This window comes from Hippopotamus amphibius, chromosome 7 (genome assembly GCF_030028045.1).
Source record: "Hippopotamus amphibius kiboko isolate mHipAmp2 chromosome 7, mHipAmp2.hap2, whole genome shotgun sequence".
NCBI classification, from domain to species: domain Eukaryota; kingdom Metazoa; phylum Chordata; class Mammalia; order Artiodactyla; family Hippopotamidae; genus Hippopotamus; species Hippopotamus amphibius.
In genome coordinates this window covers 82,294,920-82,315,545 of record NC_080192.1, presented here as the reverse complement: position 1 = coordinate 82,315,545, position 20,626 = coordinate 82,294,920, and the positions used below count along the sequence as shown (strand labels likewise).

At 49.6% G+C, this 20,626-nt stretch overlaps 1 protein-coding gene across 3 annotated transcripts in view; it reads left to right on the top strand.

The window, feature by feature from the left end:
- The window catches only part of FHL2 (four and a half LIM domains 2), a 31,527-nt gene that overhangs the window by 8,454 nt on the left and 2,447 nt on the right, over positions 1–20,626 (top strand). For 2 of the 3 annotated variants that reach the window (XM_057742502.1, XM_057742503.1), the window contains exons 2-5: positions 2,486–2,663; positions 14,380–14,554; positions 18,983–19,152; positions 19,925–20,111. In XM_057742502.1, coding sequence (XP_057598485.1) covers positions 2,508–2,663; positions 14,380–14,554; positions 18,983–19,152; positions 19,925–20,111 — 688 coding nt within the window. In that variant the 5' untranslated portion in view covers positions 2,486–2,507. The remainder of the gene's footprint in view (positions 1–2,485; positions 2,664–14,379; positions 14,555–18,982; positions 19,153–19,924; positions 20,112–20,626) is intronic. The other variant, XM_057742504.1, reaches the window with a different exon arrangement.

Sequence of the window (20,626 nt, the reverse complement as noted above, 5' to 3'; positions counted from 1 at the left end):
CTACTCATCACTGTGGTGTGCAGTCTCCTCATTATGGTGGCTTCTCTTGTTGTGGAGCACTGGCTCTAGGCATGTGGGCTTCAGTAGTTGTGGCACATGGGCTCAATAGTTGTGGCTCACGGGCTCCAGAGCTCAGGCTCAATAGTTGTGGCGCATGGGCTTAATTGCTCCGTGGCATGTGGGATCTTCCTGGGTCAGGGCTCGAACCCATGTCCCCTGCATTGGCAGGCGGATTCTTAACCGCTGTGCCACCTAGGAAGTCCCACCTTTCCATTTAGATCAGGGGTTTCTTTTGTCTAAGTGAGTGGGCTATTTGGGAACAAACCATCATATGAATCTTCTGTTTCCATTAATATTCTTGGCCTCCAGTTTCTCTGTCCATAAAAAGAGGTAGCCATAGATAATCTCACGAGTTGTTTCCAGATTTAAAATTTTTATGATTTATAGCCCTATCTCCTTTCCTTTTTCTTATTTCAAATCCTCAAGTTATTATTCTTAAATTTGTGTGACCAGAATAGGCAAGAAGATTCCACAAGTAAGTGGCAACCTTTGTTGGAAAAATCTATATGTTGGAAGGACAGTGCCTAATTGCGACTTACTAAACAGTAGCCACTTTCAAGGCCAGTGACTGAGGAATTACAGGAAAGCATTGCATCTTCTGCCAACACAGCCGCTGCAACCTGAGATGGCCTGAGGACAAAGGATATTTATATGTTGGGTTTCAGAACAAAAATTCAAATGCTTAAGAGCCTCATCTTGTGATGTTATCACAAGAATGTCCAGACAGTGTTTTCTTTAACTCCAGGAAGAGCGATTCAGAGGGCTGGATCTCACCACATGTGTCCAGCTGCATGTTTCATACTTTCGGGAAAAAATTGTCCTATAAACACAGACGTAACCAAGTATGAATGCTAGCAAATTCTCCATGTCTTTGCTTACAGTTGTCAGGACCTTGCATACCCAAGAGCACAAAGTTAATAAACACTGTCAAATCTGCTATTATCATAAACCAGGCAGCAATATTTTTTTATTTGCATCCTAGGGTATTATTTTGAAATTTCACTCTCAAGTGGGTGGAAATGACTGAGAATGGAATCAGGTTTAATCAGAGTTTGTGAAACAATGCTCAGCTACACAGTCAGCCTGTCTCCATATTTAATAATTTATGGAGCTTTTCACTTTTAACAAATTAGGTATCACCACTTGAGAAGATATTTCTGAAGAGGTTGGACTGTGTTTCTAACCATGCAGAGGCATTTCTCCACACCTGGTCTTCCTGGGGTAGATGGGCTCTTTCTGGGGTAATTCTGACATGTTTGTGCAGGAGCCACACAGGAGGAGGCGGAGGGAACCTCCTGCCTCCCTCTATACCCCGCCCCGCGCCCCCATCCCACACTCATGCTGGAAAAATGCAGCTCGAGGTGTCACTTGGAGAGACCGCTGACTTCAGTCACTGTGTTTCCCACCAGGATAATCCCCGTCTTTGGAAGCCAGCCTTTCCCTTTCTCCTGCTCCCTGGATGCCTGGGCTGCAGGAAGATAGCCTTGTCATCTGGGAGGAATGAGGCCCCAGGGGCAGCTCCTCCTGGGCAGGGGCGGGGTGTGCTTCCCAGTGAAGCCAGGTTGAAGAGGTGCTCCCCTGGCCTCAAGTGTGATACCCTTCCCTTGGCTTCTGTGGTTTCTTCTTATTCAAATTCATAAAGGGGAGCTCATGGAAAGTCTTTTTTATAGCTGTGAGCATACTGTTTCTATCCCTGCCGTGCTATTTTGGGGACAGGGAGAGCGGGAAGATGGGAGGTTGCATCCCATGTTTGAAGCAGGCACTCCTTCCAGGGGATGAGGGCTCTGATGCCAGCTCTTTCTTGTGTCCAAAACTGAGATCACTTTTTCTGACATGGCCACCAAGAATTGAGACTTTTTCTCTTTTTTTTAAATGGTATTTTGGTTATGTTTTTTATTTAATTTAATTAAATTAATTAATTGGCTGCATTGAGCCTTGGTTGCTGTGCACGGGCTTTTCTCTAGTTGCCGCAAGTAGGGGCTGCTCTTCGTTGTGGTGCTCGGGCTTCTCTTGTTGCGGAGCACAGGCTCTAGGTGCTCAGGCACGTGGGCTCAGTAGTTGTGGCTCACGGGCTTAGTTGCTCCGCGGCATGTGGGATCTTCCTGGACCAGGGATTGAACCCGTGTCCCCTGCGTTGGCAGGCGGATTCTTAACCACTGCACCACCAGGGAAGTCCAAGAATTGGGACTTTTAAAGAAGTGGAAAGCAATCGAATGCAGAACTGCCCCCAACTCAGTTTTAAAAAGTATCGTTTGAAAATTATGACCTTTTTAAGGGTGAATGTCGATTGCTCGTGCAGAGGGTGCAGCCACCGATGGGAAAGGTGATGGGAAAGGGGACCCTAAAGGAGCAGGACGGTCACTGCCGTGTGCACGTGGCATGGAGCACGCTCACTGGAACCTGTCCTTTCTCTCTTCCCTGGTAGGTGGCAGAAATCTGGTGCCAAGATGACCGAGCGCTTCGACTGCCACCACTGCGAGGACTCCCTCTTCGGCAGGAAGTACGTCCTGCGGGAGGAGCAGCCCTACTGCGTGGCCTGCTTCGAGGCCCTCTTCGCCAGCACGTGCGAGGAGTGCGGGAAGCTGATTGGCTGCGACTGCAAGGTATCCTGGCCGCTCGGCCCCCCCCCACTGTGCTCCCTAGACCCCCCACCGCCTCCCTCGGGTCTCCCAATGCCCCCCCCCCACCCGCCAATCTCCCCAAGAACCACATGCATCTCAGCATGGTTTGTGCTCAAGTCCCAGTCCTCATCACCCTGGACACTCTTGAGCCCCCTCTGCTGGGCTTGGATCCTCCACAGGCCCTCCCCAGCCTCCTCCCTGAGAGCTTGGGCTCTGCCTGTCCCAGTCCCGCTGCACCTGGTCAGTCTTTTCTAGGACGTGTGCCTAGCGTCCCCAGTACACTTCTGATGGCGCCATGGTCAGCATCCTTATCTAACCAGATACCTGCCGCCCAATCGTGCACTCCCCTGAGGGCAGCACTGTCCCTCCTGGGCTGACTCACCGGGCAGGTGTGCGCCATCAATATTTGCAGAGTGAGTGTGCGTGCAGGTGGCCCGGCACCCACCCAGGGTGGAGGGCTCAGAGGCTCTGGCTGCACTGGGGCGTCAGGGGAGCTCCTCTTCTTCGTGGGGAGGGTCAGGATGTGAGGCTGCCGGCTGAGCGGTTGGGGCTGTGTTTGGCGGGGGCGATCCGGACTGGTCCAGTGTGTGTCCACCCTATTTCTGTCTTGCATCTATCCTTCTGAGGACAGGCAGTAAGCAGCCGGCCGCACCACGAGCTTCTGTTGCTAGGTGTTCAGTGACACTCAAGGGATCATTTCTATCTTGTGGGGAAGAAGCCTTTGCCCTGAGCAGAGACAAGGGGTATGGGATGCCCCACTTGAGTGCGAGCTGCAGCCACGTGTCACAGCTCCAAAACCGGTGGATACCGCGAGGAAGGGAACTGGGGCTCAGCACTTGTCCCGTAGAAGCCTTTAAACATCCAGAGCTTTGGCTAGAATAGTAGCTGGTCTTGCTGGTTTGAAAGCTGCCTGCCCTCTGACCTCCAGCTCTGTGTGACGTGTGTCTGAGTCCGTCTGCTTTCATCTCCAGGCCAAGCAAAGCGCTCAGACACCAAGCTGCCCCATTGCATCCTGGCTCTGGGTCTTACTGGCTGTGTGATCTTGGGCCGATGGCTTGACCCCTCTGTGGCCATCTGCACATTTATAAAATGGAGCTGCAACAAGGAAGCCTGCGTCATGGGTTCTCGTGGTGTGTAGCTAGCATGCACTCAGTGGTCTAGAGAGCAGCTGATGGTGTGGAAAACTCCAACCCCCTCTTCTCTTCCAACTGCTTCCCTGTTCTTTCTGCAGCTCCCTCCCTCCCCATGCCTCTCAAAGCTTCGCCCTCTCTCCTTATTAGTTTTCTTTTTTTAAAATTTATTTTATGGAAGTATAGTAGATTTACGTGTTCATTTCTGCTGTACAGCATTGTGATTCAGTTATACATCTATATGCGTTCTTTTTCATATTCTTTCCTATTATGGTTTATCCCAGGATAGTGAATGTAGTTCCCTGTGCTCTACAGTAGGACCTTGTTGTTTATCCATCCTATATATAATAGTTTGCATCTGCTAACCCCAAACTCCCAGTCCATCCCTCCCCCACCTCCCTCCCTTTTGGCAACCACAAGTCTGTTCTCTATGTCTGTGAGTCTGTCTTCTTATCAGTTTTCATTAGAAAAACATCAATAAAAATGTCTGCTTTGAGGAAGAAGTAGGAGGCCAAGAAAACAATTATTATTTTATAAAGGCTTTAGCTGGAAAAGATTTAAGTAGGTGAGAGGTTCAGATATCATTCTGACAAAGAACAACTCTGGTTTAAATGAGTTGTTTGGAGATGTGGGGTTAGTCATCCATGCCTGGGGGCTAAAGTAAAAACAAAAGTAAGTCACTGATTATTTCTTCAGCATGATTTAGTGGACGGACCCCTGAAACTAGTTATCCTTCAGGACATGCTTTATGAGCAAGTAAACAAGAATCCCCCAAATGGGGCCAAAATCAACAAGACTGCTGCAAAGTCAGGCGTCAATCACGCTGAACTTTTCAACCCAGATAACGGTTCACTGTCTGTGGAATTATGTCATGTGATATTGTGCATTTGGGAAGGAAAAAAAGACATGAACTTGCAGTTAGACCTCGCCATTTGGGGCTTTTGGACATTTGGAACGGTTTCCTTGGCTTTCAGAAGTAATCATGCAGTCGGTTTTGTGGAAGAAGCAATGGCAGGAAAAATGTGCCTGCATTTCACAAAGTGAACCCCAAGCCTGGCAGGCAGGGCACTAGGCAGAGCAGCTGAGCCGGAGGGTCTGGTGGCTGTTCTCTTGTCTGAAAATAGCAAGGGCACCACAAGCCCCCCTTGGGTCTCCCTCTGAAGGACGTGTGTACAATTTAAAATACTGGCAAATCTCTGGGGATTAGGCTGATTTTTATGGGTATTGACTGGCTTTCAGATGAGGTGGGCAGGACTTCAGGACCACTTGCTTCCATAGGTAACTTACCTGTATTTGAGCATCATTTTTACTCAGACTCTCTTTCCATTCTTTCTTTCTGTTTAGTTAACTCTGAGGAAATGCTGTGATCTCCAGGGGTAAAAATCATTCATTTTTATGGCCAGTGGAATAGTTGACAACAGGTAAAATTTCATGATCCTCTGACCTTATGGTGTTCTGGAAATTTTTCTTAGGCACCTGTGGATACTAGCAAACTATATATTTTTTTTTCCTTAAGCTCTTTATTGTAATATAATTGCTTTACACTTTTGTACCAGCTTTTGAGGTACACCAAAGTGAATCAGCTGTATTTATACATATATCCCCATATCCCCTTCCTCCCGCAGCTCCCTCCCACCCTCCCTGTCCTGGCCCTTCAAGGCATCACCCATCATCAAGTTGATCTCCCTTTGCTATACAGCAACTTCCCACTAGCTATCTATTTTACAGTTGGTAGTGTATATATGTCTATGCTACTCTCTCACTTCGTCCCAGCTTCGCCTTCACCCCCGACCCCCCAAACCCGTGTCCTCAAGTCCATTCTCTGCATCTGCATCCTTATTCTTGCCCTGTCACTGGGTTCATCAGTACCATTTTTTTTTCTTTAGATTCCGTATATATGAGTTAGCATACAGTATTTGTTTTCCTCTTTGTGGCTTACTTCACTCTGTATGACAGTCTCTAGGTCTATCCACCTCATTACATATAGCTCCATTTCATTCCTTTTTATGGCTGAGTAATATTCCATTGTATACATGTGCCACATCTTCTTTATCCATTCATCTGTTGATGGACATTTAGGTTGCTTCCATGCCCTGGCTATTGTAAATAGTGGTGCAGTGAACATTATGGTACATGTTTCTTTTTGGATTATGGTTTTCTTTGGGTATATGCCCAGGAGTGGGATTACTGGATCATATGATAGCTCTATTTTTAGTTTTTTAAGGAACCTCCAAACTGTTTTCCATAGTGGCTGTACCAACTTACATTCCCACCAACAGTGCAGGAGAGTTCCCTTTTCTCCACACCCTCTCCAACATTTATTGTTTCTAGATGTTTTGATGATGGCCATTCTGAGTGGTGTGAGGTGATACCTCATTGTGGCTTTGACTTGCATTTCTCTAATGATTAGTGATGTTGAGCATCTTCTCATGTGTTTGTTGGCCATCTGTATGTCTTCTTTGGAGAAATGTCTATTTAGGTCTTCCACCCATTTGTGGGTTCGATTATTTGCTTTTTTGGTATTAAGCTGCATGAACTGCTTGTATATTTTGGAGATTAATCCTTTGTCCATTGCTTCGTTCGCTAGTATTTTCTCCCATTCTGAGTGTTGTCTTCTTGTCTTGTTTATGGTTTCTTTCGCTGTGCAAAAGCTTTTAAGTTTCATGAGGTCCCATTTGTTTATTCTTGATTTTATTTCTTTTATTCTAGGAGGTGGGTCAAAAAAGGATCTTGCTTTGATGCACATCATAGAGTGTTCTGCCTGTGTTTTCCTCTAGGAGTTTTATAGTGTCTGGCCTTACATTTAGGTCTTTAATCCATTTTGGGTTTATTTTTGTGTATGGTGTTAGGAAGTGTTCTAATTTCATTCTTTTACATATTGCTGTCCAATTTTCCCAGCACCAGTTATTGAAGAGACTGTCTTTTTTCCATTGTATATTCTTGCCTCTTTTGTCAAAGATAAGGTGCCCATATGTGCTTGGGTTTACCTCTGGGTTCTCTTTTCTGTTCCATTGATCTTCCTTTCTGTTTTTGTGCCAGTACCATACTGTCTTGATCACTGTGGCCTTGAAGTATAGTTTGAAGTCAGGAAGCCTAATTCCACCAACTCCATCTTTCCTTCTCAAGATTGCTTTGGCTATTTGGGGTCTTTTGCGTTTCCATACAAATCGTAAGATTTCTTGTTCTAGCTCTATGAAAAATGCCATTGGTAATTTGATAGGGATTGCATTGAATCTGTAAATTGTTTTAGATAGTATAGTCATTTTTACAATGTTAATTCTTCCAATCCAAGAGCATGGTATGTCTCTCCATCTGTTTGTATCATCTTTGATTTCTTTCATCAGTGTCTTATAGTTTTCTGCATACAGATCTTTTGCCTCCTTAGGCAGGTGTATTCTTAGGTATTTTATTCTTTTTGTTGCAGTGGTAAATGGGAGAGTTTCCTTAATTTCTCTTTCTGCTTTTTTGTTGTTAGTATATAGGAATGCAAGAGATTTCTGCACATTAATTTTGTATCCTGCTACTTTACTAAATTCATTGATTAGTGCTAGCAGTTTTCTGGTAGAATCTTCAGGGTTTTCTATATATAATATCATGTCATCTGCAAAGAGTGACAATTTTACTTCTTTTCCAATTTGGATTCCTTTTATTTCACTTTCTTCTCTGATTGCTGTGGCTAAAACTTCCAAAACTATGTTGAATAATAATGGTGAGAGTGGACACCCTTGTCTTGTTCCTGTTCTTAGAAGGAATTCTTTCAGTTTTTCACCATTTAGAATAATGTTGGCTTCTGGTTTCTTATATATGGCTTTTATTATGTTGAGGTAATTTCCTTCCATGCCCATTTTCTGGAGAGTTTTTATCATAAATGGATGTTGAATTTTGTCAAAAGCTTTTTCTGTATCTATTGAGATTATCATATGGTTTTGATCCTTCATTTGTTGATATGATGTATCACGTTGATTTGTGTATATTGAAGAATCCTTGCATTCCAGGGATAAACCCCACTTGATCATGGTGTATGATCTTTTTAATATGCTGTTGGATTCTGTTAGCTAGTACTTTGTTGAGGATTTTTGCATCTATATTCATCAGTGATATTGGCCTGTAATTTTCTTTTTTTGTAACATCTTTGTCTGGTTTTGGTATCAGGGTGATGGTGGCCACGTAGAAAGAGTTTGGGAGTGTTCCTCCTTCTGCTATATTTTGAAAGAGTTTGAGAATTATAGGTGTTCGCTCTTCTCTAAATGTTTAATAGAATTTGCCTGTGAAGCCATCTGACCCTGGGCTTTTGTTTGTTGGGAGGTTTTTAATCACAGTCTCAATTTCCATACTTGTGATTGGTCTGTTCATATTTTCTATTTCTTCCTGGTTCAGTCTTGGAAGATTGTACTTTTCTAAGAATTTATCCATTTCTTCCAGGTTATCCAAGCAAAATGTATTTTTTTGAGCCTGATTATAGATGTTTTTGGGGGGATGGGTCTACCTAAGTCCTGGGCTTCAAAAAGTCAAGAAACCAAAGAAAAGATAAGCTGGGCCAGTACTCAGAGACGGCTGCTGGTCCCTTGCGTCAGCAAATCATTGCCTTTAGCAAACCCTGGGCCAAGTACCTGGCTCAGACTTTAGGTTTTCCGTGTCTCTGCTAGCAGTGCCGTAAAGTCAGGTGGGCTGCCAGACCCACCCACCTGAGTGCCTGGAGTGGGCTGCGAAGAGGAAGACATGGTAATGGTTGAAGGACCATCTGCAGGTCTAAAACCAGCACTGGGGCTTGGCTTCCTCTAGTAGCCACAAAAGCTGCCACACACCAGCAATTGCTACTGTGTTCCAGGGCCTGTGAAAGTGCCTCGATGGCATGACCTGACTTCCTTGTGACACCCTATGGAGAGGAGCTTTCTTCATCCCATTTTACAGAGCAGCCCCTGATCTTCCTGGGGTTACAGGGTCAGGAGGCGGGAGATCCGGGGGTTCCTAACCGCCCCCCACGCCGAAGCCTGGGGCAGACACCAGCCAGGGCTGTCAGGGCAGACGTGGATCCGAGTAGTGGTTGGTCCGGGGAGTAAGAGGCATCTGTCTTCTGCTTCTCTCAGGCCCCTGAGGATGGTGAGACTGTGCCCAGAAAAGCCACTCCCTTTGTTTCTTAACACTCTTTCCAGTGGGAACATCGAATCCACGATCAGTTTGGCACAAGTCCATCCATCAAACTATGACAGCTTCTCAGCCAACGCTTGAAAAGTTCTCATAGGACAGAAAAGTGCTGGAGCCTTGAGGCAGAAAGCAGCTGGGGGACTCTGAACTACACAACCAGGCAAGGCTGTGTTGCCCTACGACACTTTCAGAGGCTCCCGGCAAGGCTGGTCTAGGAGACATGAGGTCAGGTGGGAAAACCCGTTCTTCCTGCCTTTAAGCAGGACACAGGCCTCTGCTGCTACCCTTTCTGGGCCCTTCGGGGAAGAGCTGCTGTTCCAGACACTTTCTCACAGGCCAGCTCACCAACCTGGCACTTTTATTATTAGTTCAGGAGATTTTTAAGTGTTTAATGAGTGAATCACCTTTTTAGAGTCTCCATGTAATTTGTCCACAGAGTTTGTCATGGGCACTGAAAATACATGTATTTACTTAGACATCTTCCTAATAGCAGAAAATCTGTTTCTGAAGGGAATTGAATAAAGCAAGGTTCTTAGGACTGAGAACGAAGCTGACCAGAAGGAAAAACCTCAGTGCACAAGACCATGGAGTCACCTGCAGGCAGGTGTGCCCCAAAGGCACACAGCGTCCAGCAGTGACACTGCACCTGCCCAGGAGGGGCTCAGCGGGGTGGCCTGCGTCCACCTTCCACCAGCCGTGTGACGCGGCCAAGTTATGCCCCCTGCCAGGCTTGGTTCCCACGTCTGAATTCAGGGCTGCCACCCCACAGGACTGTGGTGGGAATTAAACGGGCCCTCTTGAGGGGACACCTGGGACAGGGCTGCACAGAATAAGTATGAGCATTTCTGCCAGCATCATTCTTCAAGGATTTGAAAGAATGTGCAGTTGGGGACAGGGTAGCCTGACAATCGCAAAGCACAGGACATCTTTTCAAAGAGCTGAGCGTGAATGACACGGCAGAACCACTGATAAGGTGAAATCCTGTGGATCTGAGGACTGGCTGGTTTGGGACTCAGCAGCTGAGCTTCTCCCAGCCTGGGAGGAATGGACCAGGTGGAGGATGGACCCAGGAGGGTAAGGGGCCCCACTGGTGGAGATGCCCTCATTAACTGGGGGGCCAGGGGTCCCTCCAGGCTGCTGACTCCCCGCCGTGGCTCAGCTGGGGTCTCAACAAGGGCACATTCGGAGCAAAGCCACAAGCACTTCCCCTATTAGAAATATTTCTGAAATGGAAAAATATAAAATCTGAAAGGAAGTGTTTGGACCTAATCTTACATTGTTTATCAAACATTTTACTGCAATTTATGACATTTTGTGTGCACAAGATTAGCCTTGGTATTTTTTCTGGAACTTGTCAAAGAGTTTTTTTCTTCCTTTCTTTCTTTTTTCTCCACTTCACTCTCGAGAGAGAGCCTTAAAACCGGGGTATTTCTAGGACATTTCCAAGTTCTTGAAAGTCAGTCAATGCATCCATACTTCTTAGCCTTGAACCTCCAGCATCTAAATGGTACTTTGGGGATCACATAGTGTGCTCAATACATAACACAATTAAGCGAGACGAGACTAACTGAGTACCAAAAAAACCCAAACTAAAACTCTGTTTGGAGCCATGAGCACCAGAGGTGGAGAGAGCCGCTAGGAACCCGGTTTTAGACAAGCGTTCAGAGCAGCCGTGCAGCTCAGTTCAGGCACTGGCACCTGAATCAGCCTAACCTGGTGCCTTGGCCTTTTTGTGCCGTTTTCCAGTCCATCCCCACGAGCCCCGAGCCCCCAGAGCCAGAGGTGTTTCCCACCTCCGCACCCATGGAACGTGGACTTTCCGCAGAAGTGCGTCCAGGAGTAGGTGGTGGTGTGAATTATCAGCCTGACTCAGCCTTCTTAGGAGCCCACCAGAGAAAGAGGATCACCAGGAGACCCGACAGCACAGCGTCACATAAGGCTTTCCACGTGTGGTCATGAATGAGCTGCATGATGTGGGCTTCTCTGGGGGTGCCCGCGGGGTGGCACACGGTCCTGCAGGGCCAGCATCACTCACGGCCGCACAGGTGTCACCGAGCGGCTGGTGTCCAAGCCAGGCCTCACAGCTGAGGTGGGAGGACCCTCCCGAGGCCAGGACGGGGTGGGGAGGGCAAGGGCACGGGGTGAGAGAGGAGACGGGGGCAGAGGGTGCGGCTGGGCGAGCATGCTGGACCCGCTTGTAGAGATGCTGCTGGGCCAGGTAAAGATCTGAGCCCTGCCGGATGCTTGCGGGCTGCAGGCCAGCAAGAGGGATGCAGGGAACGGGGTTCATGGCATCTCAGCATTGTTTTATTTTTTCGATATAAAAAAATCAGTTGTATTTCCATACAACTAATATGGAAATACATATTCCACATACCAGTAATGAATACTTAAAAATTAAGATAAGAAAACAACTCCATTTATAATAGCATCAAAAAGAATAAAATTATCAGTAAGAAATGTTGAAAAGGAAGTACAAGACTTATACACTGTCGGCATTGTTATGTTAAACTTGCTCACCTATAACATAGGAATAAACCTTATTCCGTGGGGTTACTGTGTGGCTCAAAACAAGTAAGAGGGGGCTGAGAGAGTTTTAGAACCAGAAGGGCTGCGGAGGCTGAAAGCGCTGGACAGAGTAGAGAGACTGAGTTGGGAACTCTTAGGTGAGCGAGTGGAATCTGTCCCCACCTCCACCAGTAAATGTGACCTCAGCAGGTGACCCTTCGGGGCACTGCTGTCACCACGAGCTGGAGAGCTGGCGTCTGAGACCGACGTTAATTGAGCCGTGACAGTGTACCAGGATCTGTGTCAGTGTTCTCCGTCAGCCCTGTTTCCCCGGGCGGGTCTGAGGCTGGGAGAGGTCAGGTGACTCAGCCCCAGCCCCTCAGCAGGTACAGGTACGCGGCACAGCCAGGCTTTGAGTCTGGAGCCCTCGAAGTTAACTGCTGGGTGAAGTCCGTCGGGCCTTTTAGACGCGTGCTCCCAGGTCCCCAGCGGCACTGGTGGCACAGCGGGTGTGCAGGGTGGTGACCCAGGGGCAGTCCCCGCCGGCTGCAGCTGGAACAGGGGTGGGTCAGCTCTAAGCCCCTGGCGGCCCCACCACCGATGGTGATGCTAGCTTGTTCAGAGACTGTCTGAGTCACGGTGGCTTCTGAGAGCATGGGCGTGGATTGGTGTTTACTTTAGGAAAAACATTTCGTCCGACGGTTTGAGAATTATCAAGCGTCCTTGAATGAACAGGGCTGTTTCATGTTAATGCAGAAACGTGTGTGTATGTGTGTGCGTGTGCAAGAGGGGGCTGACGGAGGGAGCCGCTGCGTGGGGGTCACGATGCCCCCGGGCAGGGACGGCCGGTGACGCAGCTGAACTGGCATCCGGGAACGTCGGGGACCAGTTCCCCCGGGTGAGGCTGGGATGGGGGGGGCTGTCCAGGCAGCTGCTGTCACTAGCCTGGAGGGCCAGGCAGAAGCCACGCTGTGACCAGTCCTTCCCTCGAATATGGGACGTGGAACATGGGACAGCGAGAGACCGCGTAACCAGCAGCCTCGGGAGGGTGGAGGCCGGGAAGTGGGCCTCCAGAGGGTCTAGAAGTCCTGCCTGGTTGCTTCTGGTCTAGTCAGGACAGGGCAGTGGTACCCAGATTTAGGGGGAGCTTTCTAGCGTCAAATGTCTGTCAACAAAACAGCTGTTGTCAACTTAGCTATTATGTTTTCATGCCAGAAATGTTAACCATCGAAAAGTGGATTTCTGCAGTGCTCTTGACCCACAGGATCATTTGAAGTGAGCTTTCCCATGACCGTGCAGTCTCCCAGTGCAGAAGGCTCCGCCCTCCACTGGGACTCACTAACCCAGGGTGCTGGTGACAGCTGGTGCCTTCGCTCTCGCGGTCTCATCTGTGGAGGGTCTCCCCTCGGTTGTGTTGAAGGTCAGGCCCCAAAGGCAGATGTCCTTGGACTCAGCTTCCTTCCTGCCCGGTTCACACGCAGCTGCAGCCCCCACGTGTGCGGTCCTGACCCTCCTGCGGGAAGCAGGCCTTGACGTCCCCTCCCCGGGCTCGCAGCTCAGCCAGGGGGGCTCACAGAGGGGATCCACCTAACTTCTGCAATAGTGTTTTTCACCTGCCACGTGGTCATCAAAACTTTTTTTTCAAGTGTGATGAAACACACATAGCATAAAATGTGCCGTCTTAACCATTTTTAAGTGTACAGTTCAGTGGCACTAAGTACGTACGCTCTGTCGTGCGACCATCCACGTCCAGACCATTTCATCGTGTGAAACTGAAGCTCTGTCCCCACTGAACACTCACTCCCCACCCCCTCCCCAGCCCAGGGCACCTACCCTTCTACTTCCTGTCTCTGTGAATCTGTCTCCTCCTGTAAGTGGAATAATTCAGTGCTTGTTGTCTCTTTGTGGCTGACATTTCACTCAGCATGTCCTCAGAATTCATCCATGTTGTACCGTGTGTCAGAATTTCTTCCCTCTTTGAGGTTAAATAATAGTTCATGTTTATCCATCATCTGTGGACGGACACTCAGGTGGTTTCCACCTTTTGCTACTGTGAATGCAGTTCTGCAGGTTACTGCTTTGGGTTCTTTGGGGAGTACACCTGGGAGTGGAATTGCTGGATCATATGGTAATTGTTTTTTTAATTTCTGGAGGCATTGCCATACTGCTTTCCATACAAAAACTTGTTAAATGCATTTATTCCATAATAAGCCTTATAACAGTGATCACTCGATCAAAAACACCAGCTCTTCTTAAATTAGGCTGATTACCGTTCTCGGTGGACAGGACTTTAAATGGTTTGTTTGACTTTATTCAGAGTCTTACAACGACAACTGAATTGCATTCACTTGGCTACATTCATTTGGCCTCCTGGACCAGCCTGGCGGGTACTCTCCCAGCCGGCGCCCTGGAGCCTGGGCACAGTTCTGCCCGGCGCCGCTCTGACTCGCCCTCCTGGTCTGTGGTCTTCTCTGCCCAGCTCATCGCATCCTTGGGTCTTCAACGCTCAGCTGGGGGCACCTACCAGAAGTCTGTCCTGACCTGCTTTCCACCAGGTTGCCCAGGGCCCTGTCCTCAGGCTCCTTCTCTGAGCTTCCCCGCAGCTCAGCCTCCCTCAAGCTGGGATCACAGCCCCCGCGGGCGCGGTTGGGTTTGCCCCTAGTCCAGAGGACTCCCGGGCTCTGTGCGTCCCACAGAAGCGCTGATGAGTTTCATGTGCTGTTTCTCTTTCTTATAGACAGTCCTCTAGGGAAAACTACTCATTTTTTCAGACGCATCTCTCACACACCCCTGTCTAAACAGTGGCCCCAAGAGCAGCATCCCACCCTGACGTGTTCCAGCCCCGTGCTGCCCGTATGCCCCCCGTACTGTGGGTCCCCGGCCCCTCTCACGTCTCGTGTGCTCTGGGCCTGCAGGACTTGTCCTATAAGGACCGGCACTGGCACGAGGCCTGTTTCCACTGCTCCCGGTGCAGGGGCTCCCTCGTGGACAAGCCGTTCGCTGCCAAGGAAGAGCAGCTGCTCTGCACCGACTGCTACTCACAGGAGTACTCATCCCGCTGCCAGGAGTGCAAGAAGAGCATCATGCCAGGTGGGCCCCGTGCCGCTGCCCCCCCCACAGAGCATGCTTCACCCCTCCCCCCCCACCCCTCTGCCGTTACTACGCCCCTCGCCCCTCGGTTACTACAGCAAATAGGCACTGGGCCTGGAGCTGGTGCTGCGCCCTCGTGCAGGTTGTAGTCCAGGCAGACTTGGCCACAGGTGGGTCCAGAGCCTGTCTGCTGATGGGGGAGGATGGGACTGTGTCCCTTGCTTTTTGGGGGGACTTTGATTTATGGGATAGAGAAATATTTTAAAGAACAGAGTGGACAAAAACACTCTGGAATTTTTCAATACAGAATTTTAAAAAATGAATCTTCTTAGACACATACAGAGTGAGGGCGAGAAGAGCGTAAGATCTGGACCCTGGGTGGTTCATCGGCACTTAGGGCCAGTGACATCCTCTGTGTGACCAGTAAGCTGTGGCTGGACGGTATAGCCTTGCGAGGTTTAGCAAATAAAATACAGGACTCCCAGGCAAATCGACATTTCAGCTAATTTTTTTAGTGTCTGTCCCACCTGGGACCTCCTTAATCTGGCATCCCTACCAGAGAGCCACCTAAAACCAGGAGAGGACTTCGTCCACTGACCCTCTTTGGGAGTGTGGCCCCCAGGGGGCGCAGGCCAGGCCCCCCAGCTCTTAGGAAGCTCAATGCGGCTGCGCAGGGAGCCCCCAGATGGCTGGGAGGGTGTCTGTCCTCAAGTTGGCTTCTTTGGTAGATTTGCTTCTTTTAGTCCTGGGAATGTTTAGAATTAAGGACACACATATTGAGAGTCCAACCCAGAGCAATAATATTGTGCTAAGTAATCTGATAAAGCATGGGTGAAATTTAGAAAAAATTTGGTCTAAATTGTAAATTAACTTTATGATTCTGACCGAAAGTGGCAGTTGAGTAAGTGATTTAGGCTTGTGGTTTTACATTGGAATTTTCTTAATTTGTAGATGGTTTTGACACTTAAGATATCTTAGGATTCATCATATTTATAAATTTAATTCACTTCGAAAACAATTACTTAAGAATTTGAGGTCCAGTTTGTTAGTTGATGTTCTTAAAAGGCATGTCAAATACATTAAATTTTCAAGGGTCCTTTTAAAGGAGATCAGTTCACTACATTGGTGAATGGAACTGAACACAAAGAAATGCCCTTTAAAAGTGATTTTTAAATTTGCTGTATTCATGAATGCATTGATAAGATGTGCAGGATGAACTTCAGTTGAGGGTTTTGAATTTTCAACTTCAATAGAGTGAATGTCAGTTTGTAGAACTCAAGGTACCTGCTGAGTCCTCCTAGTCCACACAGCGGCTGGGGTCATGCTGAAACATGGAGAGTCTCAAGGCTACAGCGATCATTCAGAGTCAGACTTCTGACTCCACGGGGAGACTGACCCGCGCCCACGAGGATGCCCAGTTGCCCAGACCCGAGGGCCATGTGTGTGGGGAAAGGCACAGCTTCCCAGGGCAACAGCCTGCAAATTCCAGATTGGGAAGAAAAACGTTAACTGCCGTTTTGACAAAGAGGACTATATCTGAGAGTAGGATGTGGATTTTTTCTAAAATTCTTGAGACCACCAAGACGATTCCTCGATTCTGGCAGGCTGGTCTCTGAAGATCCCCTCCTCCTCCCCAGAGATGTGCATCTCACCGTCTCTGCTGTTGAGGTTTTTAGATAGAAATGGAGAAGCTTGGCTGGTCCCTGCTGTGATGGAGGCACAGGGCAGCCAGGAAAGGGACCCTCGGGGATGTCACCTGTGAGCAGTCTGGAAGGGCGAGCTGATTTCAAGAGATGGAGAAGTCAGGAGAGGAAATGGACTGGCCACCAGAGGCAGGGTGTTCAGAAAAGGCCTGGTATGTGGGGGAAAAAAATGCAAGCACTAGATACTTCTTTAAAAACAAAAACCAACCAACCAACCAGCCAACCTAGACCAGAGTGGTTTGATTTTCGCAAATGTTACTGTTGCAGAAATCAATCCCAGGAGAAGCCAAGCACCACCCTGGGAGGGCTGGAGAACTGAGGTTTATTGAGCCGGCGGACCCAGACGAGCTAATGCTCCAAAATTCTGGGCCCCGTTCCAGGTGAATTCTCTCCTTATATAGGTTAAGACACATAGCTACAGTTGGCATTAATTGTTTGTTTACTCAGTTTCCATAGATTACAGGTGAGTACAGAGCGGGGTAGTTGCTAGGGGTTACATGCAAAGGGTTTTCAAACAAAGGCGAGCAGAGGCAGGAACAGAACATTCTTTTAGGTTCCAGCTGATTGTTCTCACTCTGGTGCAGCATGCAGGTTTCACAGACCCAGAGCAGGCATAAAGCTATGAACACCAAAGTCTCCTCATTACAACCAAATCGAGATGAAAGCCATGCAGACCTCAGTGCGGCTTTTGCAGTGAATTCAGATAAAGAGGACAGGAGGCTGCGGTCAGCTCAAGGCACATCCACTGCCCACACCTGCGAGTCACCAAGCACAGCTCGCCCACGGCCTCACAGGAACTGCGCCCCCCTCCCCCCCCCCCCCCCCCCCCTCTGTCCCCAGGCCTTCACCGGGTTTCCAGTTCCTCGCTTGCTCTTTTGAATCAGAAAAAGGCATCCCTCCCTCCAGGCGTTGGATTCCCTGTCAGGGCCGGGTCTTCATTAGCAGGCCATTAGAAGAAGGAGCTTTGCTGCCCCCTGCTGGCGATGCTGCACAATGCCCACACAGTCTGCACCAGGTCTGGGGGTGCCAGCGGGCGCCCTCCCTAGCATGGGACAGTTTCCTGAGGCTGGGGTGGACAGAAGACTGTCATTCAGAACATGCTGACTGCAGGCGTGGTCTGGCCTGGGGCCTTTAGTGAGGATCACGATCGTCCTGTATTTGTTGACCAATCCTTTGGTGTCTGGGCTGCATGATCAGAGGGAAGGTCAGAGGTTAAAAGAACAAGTAACAGAGGTGTACATGAGGAAATAACTGCCCCGGAGACCAAAGAAAATCATTCTAGAATTTCCATCAAAATCCTTCAACCATTTTTACCTGAAACTTAATCGCTTAATGTAATTTTTCTCATGTTCAGGATTCATCGCCCCATGATTTAATTCCATAGATTTGAAGATCACTATGTACCCCTGACCCCTGAACACACACCCTGAGTGTCCTATACACTCTCTGGGAGGTAGTGCCCAGTGTCTGGAAGGTCAGGAAGCTGAGAAAGTGACCTCCAAAATGATACCTGCTGAAACACTCATGTCATGATTCTGGAGCAATGGGCATCGCCTCACCAACCTTCCAACCAGCTGAAACTCAGCCCATAGCCTGTATTATTTCAGTCTTAGCACCAAAGACTGGTTGACAGACACCTGCATCCCAGCACGTGGCCACCCCAGCTCCCGAGCCTCATCCCTCCCAGTCCCTCACCCGAGTTCAGTCTGACTTGTGTGCCCATTGCTCTGTAGGCCCCATACTTCATGTGAGCCCAGGGGTGGCCAAAGAAGGAAGAGCCATAAAGAAGCAGCTGTGGGCGAGGATGAGGAAGCCAGCGGGGGGTGCAGCTGTGTCCTGGGAAGACCTTGGTGATAACCCTCAGAGGTCGGGTCTGCCTGGGAGCTGGCCTGAGTATCGGGAACCCGCTTCTGTTTCTTCACACAGGAAGCTCCTTCTCCCCAAATCGTTCTTTAATACTTCACAAAGGGAGCTCGCATACATGTCTGTCTTAAACCACCTCTTTCTGTAAATATACACACTTTTTTTTGGCAAAGTATGGGGAAAACATCAAAACAAATATCACTTGCTATGAATCAGGCTTGGTGGGGGGGGCGGGGATGAACCAAAAGTGTTTTCTTGAGGCTTCTTATCTGCTTGAGAAATCATAAAATTATCAACTGACAGTAGTTTTTCAGAAGGAAATGGGACGTCATGAGATAAGATCAGAAAATTACTAAATGGAAGTACAAGTGATGCAGGTGGGTTTTAACCACCAAGATTCATCGCAGCTCGGTCTACACAGCCGGCTGTGTGAAGTGAGTGATGCAGTGAGTCCTCCCTGCAGCAGGTGTGAGATTGGGTGCCCTTACACTCTCCTGTTTCCATCCCACTGAGAACTGGACAGGGATTCATCAGCTGGTCCCTGAGCTCCACATTTGCGTTGTGATTAGTCTGAGCTGTGCCAGGGGTCTCCAGAGACAGACAAGCGTTTTCCCCATTTAACGTTCATAATCACTCTGCACAACACATAAATACCCAGTACGTACAGGCACTGTTCCAGGAGCCAGGTGTGTGACCGTGAACCAACTAAATAGGAAAGATGCCCATTTAGAGTAGCCCCTTCAGGAGCTGAAGCAACACACACGGGTCCCAGGACTGGACAGCGGCAGGTCCTCACCTCGGGGTGCTGGGCCTCCCGGCTGATCAGTAACCACTCTGCTTCTTTCTCCCTGACCCCTGACAGGCACCCGCAAGATGGAGTACAAGGGCAGCAGCTGGCACGAGACCTGCTTCATCTGTCATCGCTGCCAGCAGCCCATCGGGACCAAGAGCTTCATCCCGAAGGACGGTCAGAACTTCTGCGTGCCCTGCTATGAGAGGCAGTACGCCTTGCAGTGCATTCAGTGCAAAAAGGTATCTTATCCCCGCTGGCCCTTGCACGTCTGTAGTCCTTTCCGAAAGAGCGTCCACCTATCCCCAAGGTGTCTTTGTTCACCACCCTCCTGGAATAAACAAGAAACCAGCCCCAGACCTAGCTGGGGGCAGGGCAGGGAAGAGAAAAGGAGATTGGAAAGGCCTGTCCTGGGGGTGGGTGCAGACCCCTCATCACTCTATCCAGGGGCACCTCCGGTTAAAGAAAGAAAAGCGTCCTAACACCACAGATAGGGTGGGAAGGCAGGCTCTGGGTCATTTTCCCACACCTTCCAAGAAGCCGGTCCCACGGTGGTGCCAGCTCCATGATGTCTGTTAAGCCTCTTCCTTCTGACACCGGAGCAGCTGAGTAGGCTGTTGGAGCAGGTCCACCCAGAGGTAGAGAGATGCTCACAGGGACCTGCCTGCGGGTGGGGCTGGGGAGGGGCGGGGTGACCTCAGATCCCAGCCTCTGAGCTGCAGTCTCCCCGCTTTGCCCTCCTGCTGGCAGTCTTCCCGCTTTGCCCTCCCGCTATATCCCAGCAGACACCCTGGTACCCACATCACAAACGGGGATCCGGGGTCTGCAGCGGGGGCCTGGCAGCTTGGGGAAGGGGCGGCGGGGGCGACCTTGCTGTCTGGAGGACAGCATCTCGGGGACTTGGATGCCAGCGGGGAGTATCCTGGGTGAGGACCTTACGTCCTCCGGAGGCAAGGGCCCGGACGAGGGTGCCGGGAGCAGGCCCCGGGGAGCTGACTGTCCCTCTGCCTGCAGCCCATCACCAGCGGGGGCGTCACGTACCGGGAGCAGCCCTGGCACCGCGAGTGCTTCGTGTGTACTGCCTGCAAGAAGCCGCTGTCGGGCCAGCGCTTCACATCCCGTGATGAGTTCGCCTACTGCTTGGGCTGCTTCTGCGACTTGTACGCCAAGACGTGTGCCGGCTGTGCCAACCCCATCAGCGGTGAGTGTGTAGGTCCTGGCCCTGCACCCCTCCCCTGCCCCTCCGAGTGGTGTCAGGTTTTGGCTTGTGAACCTGTTCATGTGTGTAAGACTCCAGTCCAGCTGCGCTGCCCCCACCCCGGTACACTGGGTGAGCTTCCCAGAGGACCACTTCCCTCACTCACCTGCTCCCCGCAAACCCCACGGCCTCTTCTCCAGGGAGTTATTTCTGCTTTCGGCTGGATTCCCTCCAAACTGCAGGCTGTGGGTCTCTGACACCCGCACATGCGTGGGGACGTGGCCGGACTGTGCTGTGCAGATGCTCCCTGGCCTCTCCGGTTAGGGGCGGGGGTGGGAAACGCTCCGAGTCGTCCCTTTGCATCCCCCCAAGGGTTGTGGAGCAAAAGCCCAAACCTGGGTGAACTAGGGAACATGCCCCAAATTCAGTGTGGAGAGCAGATGGCTGGTGGGACTCCAGTCCTGGAAGTGCTCATGTTTTAAACACCTGGTGAGCTTTACACACATCTGCTGCCTGGT